The 17,887-nt window shown below is 33.4% G+C and overlaps 2 protein-coding genes across 2 annotated transcripts in view; one reads left to right on the top strand and one right to left on the bottom strand.

Annotated features, from left to right (window-relative positions):
* The first annotated feature begins 260 nt into the window (after positions 1-260).
* LOC126858442 (synaptic vesicle glycoprotein 2C-like) lies at positions 261-6,915 on the top strand. The gene is made up of 10 exons (XM_050608778.1): positions 261-650; positions 3,454-3,519; positions 3,603-3,764; positions 3,882-4,044; positions 4,115-4,236; positions 4,386-4,624; positions 4,716-4,897; positions 5,158-5,453; positions 5,560-5,847; positions 6,078-6,915. Exons 1-10 carry the CDS (start codon positions 614-616, stop codon positions 6,122-6,124), a joined length of 1,602 nt encoding a protein of 533 aa, XP_050464735.1. The 5' UTR covers positions 261-613; the 3' UTR covers positions 6,125-6,915.
* Positions 6,916-12,886: 5,971 nt separating this feature from the next.
* Positions 12,887-17,887, bottom strand: part of LOC126858438 (mothers against decapentaplegic homolog 6) — a 39,455-nt gene continuing 34,454 nt past the window's right edge. Inside the window, exons 4-5 of the mRNA XM_050608775.1 lie at positions 14,767-14,967; positions 12,887-14,326 (exon numbers count right to left, since the gene is read on the bottom strand). Coding sequence (XP_050464732.1) covers positions 13,977-14,326; positions 14,767-14,967 — 551 coding nt within the window. The 3' untranslated portion in view covers positions 12,887-13,976. The remainder of the gene's footprint in view (positions 14,327-14,766; positions 14,968-17,887) is intronic.

The following is a 17,887-nucleotide window of genomic DNA, read 5'->3' as shown; positions in this document are numbered from 1 at the left end:
GTTTTTAGAAACTAATTTTCAGAAATTCCTTGCAACTTTTAATAAACATTGGTTTTATTGAGCTTTATTAAAATAAAATATTACAAGTATCTTTGCCATTTCGTGTATTTTACGTCACAAAGTAATAGCAGCATAGTTAATATTAAATGAATAATAATAAAAATATATTAAATTAAAAAAAAAATATATTAAATTTTCTTACTAATTGAATCACGATAAAGAGATTTAGTACTTTATGATGCGTGTATTTATGATTCTGGCTAATAATTACATATGTAATTATAACACACAGGTGATATTCGCGTGGAATAATGAGCTCTTGACCCTCCCCCTCCGATTAATGACTGTGATCGGCGCAAAAAAGTGGGGAAGTATTTTCGGATTCGCGTTCGCGCTCGCGCATGACATAATATTTAAAGCGTCGCGGCGACGATTTCGGTCGACGTGTCGATCCATCGTCATCGACGAGCGACATCCAAGGCAGGTCACGACATTTCTATACCACCCACAATCGGCAGTCGCAGATTAGGCTTCTTCGTCGTGCAACCTAGGAGATTGCGCCTGTATCGTAGTACCGGACACTGCTCTTGGAAATTTTTCCCGGTGCTGCATCATGGTCAGCCGCATCTCCACCATCTCCCTGTCAGTAGGTCAGTCTTTATTTCGTATATTTTTTATGGGACTTGTTGATTAAAATATAAGAAATAGATATCGAAAGTTATCCTGTTGCGATATATATGTATTAATATATGTATCATATATTTTGAATTATATAAAATCGAGAAATTCACAATTTCTTTAAATTTTAATATTAATATATATATAAAATAAAAATTATATATATTAATATATGTATATGTACAAAATTTTAAATTAATCTCAAATACACACACACACACACACACATACGCATACACATAGAATTTATATTAAATTGTTGAAACTGTTTTAGCAAGAATCTTTGTGTGAGGTTAAATTTCAGTGTCAGGAGATTAAAATCATTTCCCATTTATTTTGGCACAACTGATGAGATATTTTTGATTGCTGATTAAAATCTGATTCTTTAACATTGCCTCGATGACATTCTTGCTTTCGTATTTTATTATCTCGCTACCAAGTTTTCAGTTTGCTTTTCTATGTAAACAGAAAAGCAAATATTAAAAAAATTTTATATATATATTTTTCTCTCAAAAACAAACATTTTGCTTTCTCATTATCATTATCATTAATATCATCGATGTAATGTCTTTAATCTCGTAAAAATGCTGAACTTTTTTAATCGATTTATGGAATAATTAGTAGCATTACAACAATGAGCTAATATGTTTTTTATCTATTATATTTTTTATCTATACATTTAAACAATTTTGTCATATTTACAAGTTCATTATATAATAATTTTATTTTATTTATATCCATTTATATTTTATATCTATTTATATTTTATATCCATTTAATATCCATTTTATATCCATTTTATATCCATTTAATTTAATTAAATATCAAATATTATCAAATATGGCCACATTTCAACGTCGGCTAAGTTGTAATGTAACAATTGCGTCATCGATTCCTTCGAAATGGTAAAGAACAATTATGCCTGTAATTATCCCTTAATTCGCCACTTTACGTGTAATCGGTCGATCAAAGTCATGCCAGCGAGTTCTTTGTCGAGCGCACGTGCATTTCATCGTTCAGTCCCACGTCATCTTCATGTTTGCATTTTTTGTCTCATTGTTCAATAGCTCTTATAATTAGTGGAATTTGCATTAAATTGCATATTTATGCATATAAGTTTTTGTGAAAAAAGTATCACAATTATTAAAATAATTTGAATTTAAAAATAGCTTGATTTACTGTGACAAATTGTTGTTATATTTCGTGTATGTAACGACAGTAAAATTTCTTATGCAACAAGCAATGTAACGTTTAGTGAGCTAGCATTCATCTCTACGCAAGATAATTATTGAATTGCGACATTGGGACAGAAAGGCGCATGCATAAAGACGGTTTTGCGTCAACATATCGGTTTACGTTTATTTCAATTGGAAAATAAGATTGCATCGCAGAAGGCAAACATAAAGGTATAAATGTGCTTTTATTTCAACAAATACGAATGACGAAATGAGTCGCATCTCAATAATTTAATCCAAAATCATTGAAATGAATCACGATAATTTAATACAATAATCGAATCTGAAATCGAGCATTTTGAACCGTTACACATTTTTCTTATTTTACTCAATTATATTTATTCTAAAAATAAAATTAAAATGTGTATTCGAATATATCAAAATTCGTTCGAAAGACTCGAAATTTATTGCTATTTCTTTTCTATGGTTTTTCTTGGTTCTTGGCTTGATTCTTTTGTTATAAGCAATTAACTACTTTTCATTATTTTAATGAATTTAATTTAATTATTTTAATCAATTATTTTAAATAATTATTTTAATCAATTTTGCAATATGGGTATTATTATGCGATTTCAATCTAAATGATAAATTATATATTTAGGTCCGTGAAAAATTTAAAGCATTGGATGAAATATATTTAACCCCATATCATTAGAAGACTAATTATTGTTAAGAATTGCAAAGATTGTAAGGATTGTAACAAATCAATATTTTATAATTTTTTATATTTTAATAAAAAGTAATTGTTATAAAAAAATTTATATTATTTATAATTTTTATTTTTATCACACTTTGATTTTTATTCGAAATACTAATTAATTACACAAAATCCGCACTTTGATAATTTATCGTGATATAATTTCGCGTCATTTATAAAAAATAATTAATTATAATAAGAGCAAATTATTTCTTCCTTGTCGATATTTGTAACAACTCCTTATTGATCGATATTGCGCTCAATTAATGAAGTGATTAGCATACGCACCTGTGTAATTCGGTGATTGTCGACATTTATTTATTTAATCCGAATCCGTGTGAAAAAAAGTATGTCTCCTAATATTCTCCATGCTTCTTCCAAGATCATTTTTTGTAAATATGCCTATATATTATGAAAATTAATAAGTGGATCATAAACGTACATTTAAGGAATGCGAATGACACGCGCATTCTTTCGATTCCATAATGCAGGCGATCAAATATAGGAAAATGTTGACGTGCGTAATCAATTTACATTATTAATATATACATATACGTGATTTACGTATATACGTGACATATCTTCGCAAAATTGTGACTATTGTCAAATTGTGAATGTACGCATATGTTTGCTTATAAAACTTTGAATCTTACATGATTTTCGCGCACATCGACGGTGCGATATACGGTACGAATACGTGTTCATAACACAAACCAGATATCGGATAAAGAAAATCTAATTTTAGATTTAATGTATTATTACGAAACACGGCATTTTATTTACAATAATTATCATACTTCTGTCTTTCTTTAAATAAATTTAAGAAAATTTTGATTTTTTTAGAAAAAGAAAATCGCAATGCGTCCACAGAAGAAACTACAGATTTTGAGAAAGCGATGGAGATATGCGGTAAATTCTTGCTACATTATTGATTTATAATTATGCATTTTGCATAATGTTTAGCTTCTTTAAATTAGACTTCTCGCTCATAGGAAATGGAAAATATCAGTACACTTTACTATTGGTTTGCGGCGTGATGTTCGTCTGTGTCGGCTGTCAATATGGTGCAAACGCATACATTTTGCCGTCAGCCGAATGTGATCTGGACATGGGATCTGAGGAAAAAGGGCTCTTGAACGTCGCTTTTCTCCTAGGTAAAATTCCAGAATTATTAAACTTGCATTTCTCTTTCTCAAAATTTACTCTTTTAAATCATAAAGACTTCTGAAGTTTACATTTAAATTATTAACATTTATATTTGATCTCTTCAGGTTCGGTGATCAGCGCTCTTTTCTGGGGAGTTTTGGCAGGCGCCTACGGGAGAAGAAATATCCTGTTGTTGACTCTCTTCTCCGATAGTATCTTGACGCTGATTGCAACTTTCTCGCAAAGCTTCAAGATATTCTTAATGTTTAGAATCATAAGCGGATTCTTGTGAGTAACAAGTATCTGTGGATGAAACATGACATTGTCATGCCACATATAATTTTTCTGTTAATTTTAGAATGGGTGCACCTGGTTCTTTGTTATATGCGTACCTCGGTGAATTTTATGCAGAGAAATACAGAGCGAAAAGCATTTGCTTCCTGGGCTTTTTCTTCACTTTTGCTTGGTTGATATTACCTGGTAATAATTTTTTATTATTATCAATATATAAAGAACTTATATCAAATGTGCGTTACATTTTTTGATGATATATTATTGATATAAATTATTAAATATGTTATCATAGATTCATAAGTTATTAATTTATAACAATCATTAATTTTATCCAGGCTTGGCATGGATTATTATACCGTTACCAATATCCTTCGACTTCTACGGCATTCGATACAATTCTTGGAGAATGTTCCTTGGTGTTATTAGCATACCGATTTTCATTATAGCAGCAATAACTGCTCTATATCCTGAAAGTCCAAAGTTCCTGTTATCGCAAGGTAAAACCGACGAAGCGCTCGTGATTCTCCAAAAGATTTATGCGGTGAACACTGGACGTGATAAAAGCGAATTTCCAGTGAGTGCGAAAATAATGATCACTTTTTGAATAACATTTCTGGATTAAATTGCATATCTTTCTTTAACTGGCGCAATGTGTCTTTACCTAGGTGAAGGAACTCCTTTCTGAAGTCGGGTTCAAATCAAAAAAGGATAAGACACCAATTTCCTCATCGGATATGTTAGCGGAATTGCTGAAAAATATTTGGTGGCAATTGCGTACCATTGCCTCACCACCCTTCTTAAAGTACGCCATTCTCTTGTGGACGATTTATTTTACGAACATGTTTGGGTGAGTTTCTCTCAATTATAAAAGCATACACATCCCTCTCTTGAATATCATTTAAAAAATATTTGTTAGAATTACATAGTCTTATCAGCAAAAAAGTCTTCTATTCTTACATTTATATTATTGCTTTTTATTATATTATTATATTTAATAATAATATATAAAAAATGTTTAATTGTACTAATATAAAAAGAAATATTTTTTAAATCTATCTTTTAATATTTAATATTTTTTAAATCAATCTTTTCAACCGGCGTGTTTAGGTACTATGGCTTTAGTCTCTGGCAGCCGGAATTATTCAATCGTTTCGAGAGCTATTATCAATCGCATCCGAATGTATCAGTGACGGTCTGTGAGTTGATATACAATACGCAGTCAAAAAATGTTACTATTATGGAAGAACCGTTTGTCCTTTTGGCGAGCGAAGCCACAAAGGAATGTAAGCCGCACATAGATGAGCGGGTATTTATTAATTCTTTGACGATCAACGCCGTTTGCTTACTCGGGAATGTCATTTCCGGACATCTGGCAAATCGAGTTGGTCGTCGAACAATGCCCGGTAAATGGAATTCAATGAATTATTATCACTAATACTATTATTGCCAACTTACTTCTTTCAAGATCTGCGGTTTATCTTTTTAACAAGACTATTTTTTTCTTTATAGTGACTACAATGTTTATAGCTGGAATCGCTGGTCTCGGTATGTACTTCGTCAAATCCTCGCTGCAGATTCTTATAACAGCGTGCATTTTTTCCTTGATGGTGGCCACGGCAAACATCGTGCTTTCCAGCGTGGCAGTCGACATCTTCCCCACGCATATATCCGCCGTTGCGTTATGCATGATGGCCTGCTTGGGCAGATGTGGCGCGGTAATGAGTAATCTAGCGTTCGGTATGCTGCTGGATCTCAGCTGCGAGATTCCGATATTCCTACTGGCCGGTATCACCATATGTGAGTATAGTAAAATATGTTAGATTCGTTTAAGAAAAATTAAAAAAGAATTACATATAATTAATATTTGCAAAAACTCGTAATCATCTTTTTGTCACATTTAATTTTATTAAATAATTTTTGCAAAAATTGATTTTAATAGATTAAAGGAATAGTAGCAAATTATCAAAATTGAGTGGTGCTAAAATAGAAAACAAAAAGGATAATAATAAACAATTTGTTCTCTCCAGTTGGCGGAATGCTGAGCTTTCTGATTCCGAGCAAAGAAAAAAAGTGAAAATCAAAACTAGAAAAGAAAAGGATATATTAAACTTGAAAAGTGTCAAATAAAGTGTTCCATTATTTTTTATGTGCTGTGATGTTTGCGCACAATTTGGAATGCACAATGAAATACACGCTTATTAATTTGTAAATAATAATTATTAGCATCGATCAACAAGTTCTCGATTTTATCAAAGTTTATATTTCAATTTTTTCAACTTGTATCTTATATCAATGTTCAGTGAAATCAAAACAATTATACATATAAAGAGATTTATCTTTTTAAATATATTAAAATTATTTTGAGAATTAACGCATTTGTTCATATCTATTTGGATAAAAAATTTTAAATGATAAATAATAAATCTTAATTTTTATCAATCATTAATCAATTCGTTAATGATTTTGATTTTATTGAACGATGATATATTTCATATCTAACGAGCAGTTGTCAATCAAATTGCGCATTTCTTTGTAAATAACCATTCCAACAGATATTTATAAAATTATATCTTGTACATCTGCGTGTGGAATGTATATAGTAGTCTTGGATGCGTGTTTCAATTAGTGATGAGAGAAATGTGAAGAGCGATCTGTCTCTTTGTTATGATAGTTGAAATTAAAAAAAAAAGCGTTAAATAAAATATTAAATGTTACAAATGAAATGATGGAGGAAAAGAGAAAGACAAAGAAAGAAACGGCATTTTAATTTGTCGGTGTCTAATTACGTAAAATAAATGGCACAACAATCCACAACAGGAAACATTATTTTTGTATTAAATTGTTGGTGAAAAAGGAAAAGAAGGAGAGCAGACTGATGCATTTTTGGAAAATGCATCAGTCTGCTCTCCTTCTTTTCCTTATGTTAAATGCTCTTCGCAAAAGTTTTGCGTGTTGTTTGCCAAGAAAAAATGTAGGATAATATATTAAGCATAATAACTAATATAAAATATAGCATGTATGTGAGCATATATATATATATATATATATATATATATATATATATATAAATTTACAATAGGACTTGTGATATGATTGGTGTTTGATCATGAATAACACGTTAGGTACAAATTTGCAATTTCATATATTTGTTTTCTTTCTCGTAAAAATGAGTGGAGAGGAAACTTCTTTCTTGATCGTCGACACACGATCGTCGCTTAGTAAGTATGTGTTACTTGATTTCGGAATCGAATACAATGATATTGAAAATAATATATATCCAGACAGCACAAGAAAACCAAAAGACATTTTAAAGATATCAAAAGGATAATAAGAAGTCTTTAAGTCGTCTTTTAGGGACATGTGCTGTCTGGGTATTGTGAGTTCTCGGGGAGTGTGGTATCTAATAATATCGTTATTTCGTTACGTTATTCGCACTTATTCGATATCTTATTCGATTTCTTTATTATTATAATATTATTACTACCATTCGTTATTATCATTATTATCGCCGTCTCGCCGACGACATAATATATAATATATACATAGTATGTATAACGTATGCATATGTGCGCGCACATGCGTACATACTTTATATACAATATATACAGCAGCGCGTTGCTTTACTTCATTTCGATTCGTTTCGTGTGCACTTTTTCGTGCATCAATTATATGTATGTAATATGCATATCTTATATATATATTTTGTTTAGCGTATATCTTATTGCGCGTGATTGAAAATGAGGAATTGGGATAGCAACTATCGAAGGCTCTTTTACCTATAAATATTTTAAATGAACGGTATAAAAACTTTAAAACCTTCGCTCGTCGCGACTCGATTTTAAGTCGGAAATCATATAGAGTGATCGATCAGCACAACATTGTTTTCACATCGACGAATTTCGAAAGTGCTGTTATGGCGAATGCAATATGTGATACGCGTAAACAAACTTATGTAATTAAAAAATTAAAAATTTTTTTTTAGGTATGTATAACTCGCATTTCCGAAATATCGATAATTTTTTGCAAAATTGTTTCCTAATCGAACTAGAAAGATATCCTTTTTAAATCATTTCTAAGCTCGCAATGATTTCCGGCGAAATGATCGCTTCTTATAATGCGTCAACAATATACGTAAGTTCTTTTCGACGGCGAAGAATGACGTCTTATCAATTTTGCGAGATTACAAGTTAAAAATACGATTGAAAGGAGAATCTAAAAATTGCTCGTTTTAGAACGCTCTCTTTTCTCTCTATTTGAACTTTTGAAAAGCACAATATCTCGTGGTATAAGGCACTATTTCTTTATTTATTACATCCTAACGGACGTATCTCATCCTAAAGCGTATCTCTAGAACGTAGAACGCGGCAGAAATCGCGGAAATTTGTCTAAATATATCAAAATTTGTTTCTCTTTTTTTTTATCAAAACTTCAATCCGGTATATATATCAATTATCTGAAAAATAAGGAAGAGCAGAGAGAATCAATAAATTCAAAAGAAAAAAAAAAAAAAAGACGAAAAGAAGGCTTTCTTATTAAGGGGGCAGTAATACCGTACCGATGCCGAAAGCGCTTACCTATCAACAACAGTTAGTTTTTTTATCGATAATCGCGTGATATATAATCGCTAAGTTGTTTGTCGCTCTAAACATTAATTTAATGTAACAATGAACGGCTATGTAAAGGCACTATGTTTCACAGACGTAGAGTCCTTATAGGGAAATTAGCTGCCTTCATTAGTTCATTTGCTCAATTCTATCTCGTTTATTTTTGTATACGAATATTTTACGAAATTGGCAATGTTCATTTGTCGCGTAATTTTTTTTTTTTTCTCTCCAAGCAAAAAAGTTTCAGTCAAACTCGGAACGCGGTGATTAATTGTTAATTGATTCGAAGGCATCTAATCTCGCCAACAAGGAACTTTCGTATTGCATGTGTATATATGTATATATCTACGGTTTAAAGATTATTTAAACCTAGCCCCGCAGAGACACGTGGAGTGGTCGGTCGTTCGATAGCAATTAAGAATTAGTAAACGTTAACAAACGACTCTAATTATTGTTCGATCGTTAACATTAGTGTTATTATTCTTGTTATTAGTATTATTGAATAATGGCATATCGTGCCGCACAAGAGAAACGGTAATTCGTCAAACAAGTGACCGACTTTTTTATGATTGACGACAGTTAATTATTTTGTTTGAAATAATCTCGCAGCGGATAGACGTATAGGATGAATTATTTGTAATCGGAAACATCAGTCTTGCTTGACGCGCTTGGGATAGACAGCCATTTGTTGACATAATTTCGCTTATTACCAAATGTCACAAAAGCAATATATCACAAAATTTAGAGACTCTATATATGTATATATAAATTTTTATATCAAAAGAGTGTCTTGTGAAGTAAAAAAAAACAATAATAATATAATTTAAAAATTAAAAAAAATATTCTTGAATATCTTAATATTCTTTTTAAATAAAAAGATTTGCTGTCAATAAAAAATTGAAAAAAATTAAACAGAACGTCAAGATTTGAATAGATGGAAAACAAGGATTATAGAAAAAAAGAAGATGGCGAAACATGAAGGGAAGATGTAAGGAAAAAATAACGCAGAACGAATAGAGGTAAAGTGAAAAAAGACAATCCATGCATTATATGAATCTATGTTTTCAATCAAAATGCAAAAATGTTTCACGCAAATTACGAATGTATACAACAGATGTATTTAGCTTTTCTTATCTGAGAAAATCTTCATCGAAGATGTTACATTATTCACACGCATCTGAGCTCCCTTTTCAAATTAACTTAGATCTCAATGTAGACTCTCGTGTTTTCAACAATTTTACGATACTACATCAAATTCTTAAATTTAAAATTTTTTACATGTATGTACAATATACAAATAATATTTTTATATCCATGAATATTCCAAGAAAATTGAAGAAAAGCAGAACAGTACAAAGAATATCAGAAAGATTGACAGAGATATAGAAACTGTAATTATAATAATTCATTATACGAAAATTACATTAAATTTAACAAACGAAAATAAAACTCCGCAAAGTTTAAATTGACGAAAAATATAAAAAACTTTGACAAAAAGATCTATGAATTAAACACAGTATTCTCTTACTTTTTTTCACTTCTTCTTTAATAATTTATTAAACGGATTTATTATTGCGAGTTTGGTATTGGATTTTTTGCAGTCTGCGAGCGTCAATCTGCTTTTTTTCTTTCAAAAAGTTTTCTCGGAAATAATTTTTTTCGCATTTTTGGACAAGGGAATCTTTTCTTCCCTGAAATTTCTCAAACAGAGAAGAAATCGTTCTTGCATTTATTGCGACCGGCATCGCAGGGAAGAAGAAGCGCTCAGTCGTTCTCGTAGCGGTATTTACATCGTAAGACAGTCTTACCATTAATTTTAGTACGCCTGCCTTCGTAAGTTCCTTTTTGTTCCTAATGCGCGACGGCCGCGTACGCTCTCTTTTGAATGCTTAAGCGCGATATAGCGAGCAAGAGTTACAAATATCCGCACGTATCATTATGCATTTTGTGCGTGTTAACATATACAATGCTCAATCTGCTAATCTCAACACAAATTACATTTAGCATTAAATTGATCCTCGTATTATATTATTCGTTGTGTATTATCTTTAATATATATTTTAAAATTAAAATTATTTTTTTTATTCCTCAATTATTTCTATTATATCATTATCTTTTTTTCGAATTACTGCAACTTTAATGAAAATTAAAACATTATAGAGATGTCGTTGCAGATATATTAGCTAAGTGTGATGAGAAAAATATGTATAAAAAAATGTAAAGATCGTTGACAAATATCAGTATCTCGAGCTCAAGACGATGACATCGAGATAACTTACATTCCTTCGAGAAGATACGGACATGTCTCGTAAATCATGAAATACCATCTTACATCGCGCGGCAGCATATATACATACATACATACATACATATATATATATATATATATATATATATATATATATATATATGTAATACCATTTTAAACGCGTTCCAAAGCAGTGCATGAGCAGCAGTGCGCTCGGTCTTAATTGCGGAAAAAGGAGGCGGTTAGATAGATCTCGACCACAATAACGTGTTGGGGGCAGTGAAAAAGGGACTACGAAAAGCAAGTTGCGAAGTCGCTCAAAGTGAATAATTTGTTGGCGGAATTCCTCTTATCGTCGTTACAATTATTTTCGCTGATGATCTAACCCGATTCTCGCTCTCATTCAATCTCTTTCTTTCTCTCCCTCTGTCACAGTTAGCTACCTATGAACATTTGTGTATACGTCTCTGTATACATATTAATATAACATTCAAGCGGCGTATACACATTACAATATAACGTTCTCGTAGCTCTCAATCCGTTCAATCGTCATTACAAAGTAACGACCACTTTTACATCGATAAAAGCGGTAGTACAAAAGTAAATTAATGGTCGGAAAAATCCTACGGATCGATCAGTCGATTGTGGGTGTGTGTGTGTATGTTATGTATGCATGTATGTATTATGTACGCGAGTATGAATGAATACGTATGACTGGTACATATTACATCGTATGTACTTAAACATATTGTTCTGAACACTATGTATGCTCTTTCCTTCTTTCAAAAAATCGATTCATATTTACAGAGTATATATAAAAAAAATGTTCGCATATATTGTATATATGCGTTTCGTGTACAATCTCTTTGAGGAAATTTCCTGCACGTCGAAAACCAGAAATATGTATAACGGCGTTTTACAGAAAAAAAATCAGAAGCTTTTTTTTCATCTTAGTCAAAACATTTTGACGGTTAGCGCGATAAGCTGAGAAAATAATTTTCGCAAAATTAATAATATTCCGTTTCTTTCATTTTCGATGTGGAGAATTTCCTCTGTTTAATCATTATACGTGAACGTATCTCGTTCTGCATTGTTTCTCTCTCATTTTCGCAACGCGTCAACCGTAAAAAAAGGGAAGAAAAACCAAAAGACTTGCGTCGAACTGTTATCACAGTACATTGTATTACTGTAGTACAAAGCTCTGGAAAAGGAGGAGGAGGTATTATATTTTTCGTGCGAAACGAGCTTGGCACGTGGCGCACTTTTATTTCCCGAGAATACGCGCTGCACCACGGAGGGAAGGCACAGTGTATGTACATATACTATACGTATGTACAGCACCGAACGACGACCGGAGATAATACATTCAAAACTCGTGGCACGTTTGTTTTAACACTAATCAAAACTATTCGATTCCAATTTTATCTCATAACTTGTCATAGAACTTATGCTACTGAAGCACATCCCTCAGATTAATAAAAATAATCTTATTTCAAGTAGTCAAAACGTCAATAATGCAAATAAATAATTAAAATTATGCTTAAATGGACTTAAATGCGCTTGATTTAGCAATATTAGTGGAGAAATACAAGATACAAGACGATAATAATTACAAACATTTCAATCCTTGTCTCTGGATTTTTTTTAATAGCAACAAAACACAATTAGAGCAGAATACAAATGCAATTAGAAAAAATTAGCCTACTAAATGTCTTCACGGTTTATCAAGAAATTCTTTTTCGATCTCCACATTGTAATAATTTCCAAGAGCTTGTGCATATTATACTACTAGTCAATTTAAAAGTTGCATTTAAGTCTAATTTTAATTATTAATTTTATTTAAACAAAAATATATATTTACCAAATAATTACATATTATTTAAAATCCTACTGCATTAATTAAAGTACTATTTTAAAATATTTTTATTATTTTAAAAAAATAATAACATTCTACTTTTTACAATTTGTATAAAAATTGTATGTAGAAAAGATTTAATTTTTATAAGAACTAATTTAAATGCATGTTAAACGCATAATCACTTTTTATAGTTTTAGTTATTAGTCTCATAATTATACAAATAAATAACAAATATATTAATTTATTTTTGTTTTCAGTAATATAAGTTCTAGGAGATATAACGAGTTTGCGAAACTTAAATTTACAATAAAAAGAGAATAATTTTCTCCTAATAATTTATAAAAAATTATTTAGAAGCAACTAAATATTTAATTACTTTACATGTTATATATATATTGCATTATTTTAATAAATTTTATCAAATGTTTGATAAAATAAAAGCTACTATACAAAAAATTTATTTTTGAATAATCACTGGAAAAAAAAAAAAAAAAAAAACGGAGCAATCGTAAAATACATTTTATTTACATACCTCTTTGTTTCATCGATATTATTCTTTGCTTCATGTTTCATCTTTATAAAACTGAGAATTTTCCCTGCCACGAATACAGAATCTACGCGCGCGATTTCGCGAGTCGGCGCATGCAGACCATAAACGCAAGTGACTAGATCTACCGGAAGCCCGACTCTCCATTTCCCTTGTCGAAAATTCTCACATGAGTCTCAAGAATAATATCAATGGACCTAAACAATCGAGAGGATAAAAGAAACTAAAATCGAATCAAACGCATTCTTTATAAAAATGATCCTATGTACCACTCGTCATGTAAGTTCCTCCGCTCAATAAACACGCTCGGCAAGCGATCTCCGATCTTCGTTTCTATCTCTCGTTCTATTGTCGAAATGGAACGCGACGTTGTTTCTAGACGTATTACTTTTACGGTGTGTACTTTGGTAAGACTGCTGGGGTTGTTGGGGCGACCCCGGCACATGCCGCTGGCACGTCGCCCCCGGCACATTTTTTTCGTTTTATTTAGTCATTATTAACACAAGCTCTCGTTAGGACGGAGCTAAAGGCCACTGTCACATCATTATCAGCGATCCTCCCCGAGCACAACAACAACAACAACGACGACGACAACGAGGAGGAAGAAGAGACGCGAGTTAGGGATGAGACTTGACGATATCCTTTCAGCCCGGCTAGCTTGGGGAACGATCACCTACACGGCGCCAAGAGCACCTCGAGCCAGCATGGACAAGAGGTAACTTCCTGTCGCGAGTACTTGGGTCCCCAGCCCTTGACAAAGCTGATGCGGACGGAATTAATGTCGACGGGGCCAGAAGCAGCAAATCCGGCGGTCTGACCGCCGCTGCTGCTACCGCTGTTGTATGGAAGCTGCAGGATCTTGGCGCGATCGAAGATGTTGAGACAGAAACCCGGCGACACCCGGTAGACCAACAGAGTCCTCGATTCCGGTTCGTCCAAAGTGGGTGAGTGCACGAAGATTGGACTCTTTGATCGATTGTATGCCCATACACCGTCCGCTTCCTGGCTGAGCGTTAGTCCTGCGAAAATGAAGAGAGATCCGTCATGGAAATGCATTCCATTAGAGTCAGGTAATTTTATAAACAAATCAATACTACGAAGCAACGTTGTTTTTAATTCTTCGTTGCAGAATTTGTTTTTATGATAAAAATAATATAGAATAAAAATATTTTCCTTCCATATTGTTATGAAAATCACATTAAAAAATTTGTTTTTGTTAATTAAATATAATATATACTTTAATATTTCTTTCTATTTGCGTAATATAACTGATAACTGAAAAAATCTTACATAGTGATATTATATTTTATTAAATAATCTTTTAATGATTAAATATATAGTCTAGATGATGTGAGGTGATATGAAAGGACAGTTTTTGAAGCAAAGTAGAAAATAGCAGCAGTATTCTTCAAAGACGTCATTCCTCTACAGATTAAAAAATTTTAAGACAAAATCTTACCGAGGCCGATTTTGCTGCGTGTACGCTGGACCGCGGGCGGTGCATTGTGATTTTCGGTCAGTGTCGCCAGGCAGAGGCCGTCGCCGTCGTGGAGTGAATCGAAGACGTTCACCGTCGACGGCTCCACGGGATACAGACGACCTACTCGACCACCCAATTCCCAGTACGCCAGGGTGCACCATTCTCTTTGCCCCGTCTCACCTGTGGACAGAAGATAAGAAAGAAGATAAACATTACATTCATTCTCTTTTTCATCAATATATTTACAAATGACATTATTGTGATCGTTATCCTAGCAAGAATTGCGCAAGATGTTAATCTCGTGCTCGCGCCGCTCTTTCTAATCTACGTCTATAAAAGTTTCTCGTCGTTAAGGAATTAGAAAATAATTGGCGCACGGTATCAAAATTAGATATGAAAAATTTCTCTCTCCGAAATATATTAAATAAAAGAAAGATATGGATTAAAACCGAGGAAAGGAATGAATGCGGTACTTCATTCATCTTAACGAACGAAAGAAGAGATTTTTAAGATCGTAATCTTTCTAATACATTCGGATTTTTATAGTCCTAAGTGTTTCACTTGGTCACATTTAATACAATAATACTTCCGTGTGTTACACGATGGAAGTGTTCGATTTTCCAAAAATTCGTTTCATCCCCGGATGTTAGCCCGATAAAAGATTTCCCCAGGCGAGATCCTTTCTTAACGATAGGGCTTCCTTCTCGGTAAAGAGGTTTATTCGAGGAGAGAAACTGCGGGCGGTATTACAAAGGACCGGTTGCCGGCAAGTCCCACGCTGTCGCCGTTACGGCATCTCCGATGGCGTTGTCGCGGAGACGGCGCCAGTTCCCTCAGCCTGGTCGAGTCCAGTCGAGCGAGTACAAAAGGATTCGTGAGAATTGTATACAAGGCGCATAACAATCGAATACAGATTGCTTTTCGTTTTATAAATCCAGAATAATGATATAAATTTTATTATGAATTAACATCGAAAATCCATATTGTTATCATCGTTTTTTTAATATTTCAAATTAATATTCATTTAATATTTAATATTATATTCTATAATATAGATGGTAATGTATATTGCATAACGTGAAATGTGAAATATTAAATTCCATTTTAAAAGAAAAGAAAGAAACGAATATGCACAATAATGGCATTAATTTATATTAATATAATTCATAATATATTATAGTCTTTACATTTTATACTGTAATATGTGAAATGTACGAATTTAAAGCCTAAAATGATTTAATGAAATGATTACTCAAATTTATATCAACATGATATTTTTTGTGTGCATAATGCTAGATTATTTATAATATCCTATACTAATCACGAATTATTTGAACTAATATATTGCCAATAATTAATAAGTAATCTCATTTGGAAAATAGATAATTAGAAAGAAGATGGAAACTTTTTTTTTAATAAAAAAAAAAAAGATAGATAACTTTACAGAAATATTATATAAAAATTAGTTATTTAAATATTAAATTAGCATCTAACTAAATACTTCGACATAAATTAATTTAACTTTAACCATGTATTTTTGCTCTCTTTCTTTTACGTTTTATTGCGTCACAACATTTAATTATCGCAAAGTGTGTTCTCGAGTCAGCAAATTTCGCGTTACCTAGTGCACAGCTGTTGGAGACAGCTTCCACGTTCTCGCTACTCGCTTTTGCCGATGATTGGTAAGCCGATTAATGACCGGTCTCGCCGAGCTAATCAAACATTAACTGCAAGAACTCGCTCGGAATGCCAGATCAGAAACTTCGTTGTACATGAAAACGCGAAAAGTACGACCGAAAGCATGCTCTTATCTCGACCGCAATAAGCGTCGTTCGATTTCGAGTCTCCTCGGATATTGGGGCTTGGCTCAACTCAGCTTGGCTCCCTTTCTCCCTCTCTCTCTCTCTCTCTCTCTCTCTCTCTCTTTCTCTCGTTCTTTGCGGCTCGGTGCGTGTGGCGTAAAAGCGGTGTCCACACAAGACAGAGAAAGAGAGAGAAAGAAAGAGATAGAGTGACGGTAAGACGGGGGACTCGGGGAGGCCCCTTGCTTCCACTACAGATAAAAATAGATATTACGAGTTTACCACGGCGCCAAGATTGCGGGGTATCGCGACGATTACGTCATCGGTAGTAGCGCGAGCGGTTGGAGCAAGGACGCCTGTCGCGTCGCCCGCCGTCGCCGCCGCCGCCGCCGCCGCCGCCGTCGTCGTCGTCGTCGTCGTCGTCGTCGTCAAATTTTCATGTTTATCTGCGATCGTCTGCAGTCTTTTCAGCAATTCCTGATGACTGATCGCCGCTGCGCGTTTTATTTCATCCATTGAATTATTATCGTGGACCAGACGAATCAAACGCGAGATAAATACGCCGTGTCTCGCAATAATTATCAAAAATCATATAGACGCTAAAGATCGCGTACGAAAGAGTATCGTGTGCTCCGTTGTTGAGAATACATGTAAATAATTAATGAAAAATTTTAATGAAATTTGATTTAATACAGCTCAAGTTATATCTCTTCGTCACAATGCCTGGCGTTAATGTAAACGATCTTTCCATCACTATGCGCCACTAGTCCGGGGGATAGGGGGAAGGAGGATAATAACGCGCGAGGAGAGAGGAAACGAAGATTACGAGAGATCGCACTCGCGAGATGCATCCTGCGATCTTACGGTCGCGATACAATAAACGCAGTCACTAAATGTGGGCCACGCCACCGCAAGGCAAGCGAGCAGCGCGCATGCCGAGCGAGCCGACGCGACGCATGTGCTTGGAAAATTGGAAGCAGACTGACTGAAAGCCCTGTAATAAAGCAATTCTGTCGGTTCTCTGAAGATCGCGATAAAGAAGCAATTATGAAATTGACTGCAGCTTGCCGCGACTCTTAAGTGTCCTCGTTTCTTAGCGTCGAGAGAGAGAGAGAGAGGAAGAGAGACGTATTATTTTGTCTGGTTGTCTCTTAAAGACTGTACATTCGCAGCCTTTTATTTTCATAACCGTTCTCGTTTCCAAGGATTCCGATTAAGAAAAATCCCTCAATGAATCGGTGCCGGCGACCGCGCCGAGAATTACTCGCCGTTCTTTGCACTGCCAGACTAATTTTCTT

Source organism: Cataglyphis hispanica, chromosome 25 (genome assembly GCF_021464435.1).
Source record: "Cataglyphis hispanica isolate Lineage 1 chromosome 25, ULB_Chis1_1.0, whole genome shotgun sequence".
NCBI classification, from domain to species: domain Eukaryota; kingdom Metazoa; phylum Arthropoda; class Insecta; order Hymenoptera; family Formicidae; genus Cataglyphis; species Cataglyphis hispanica.
This window is presented reverse-complemented; position numbering and strand designations above follow the sequence as displayed.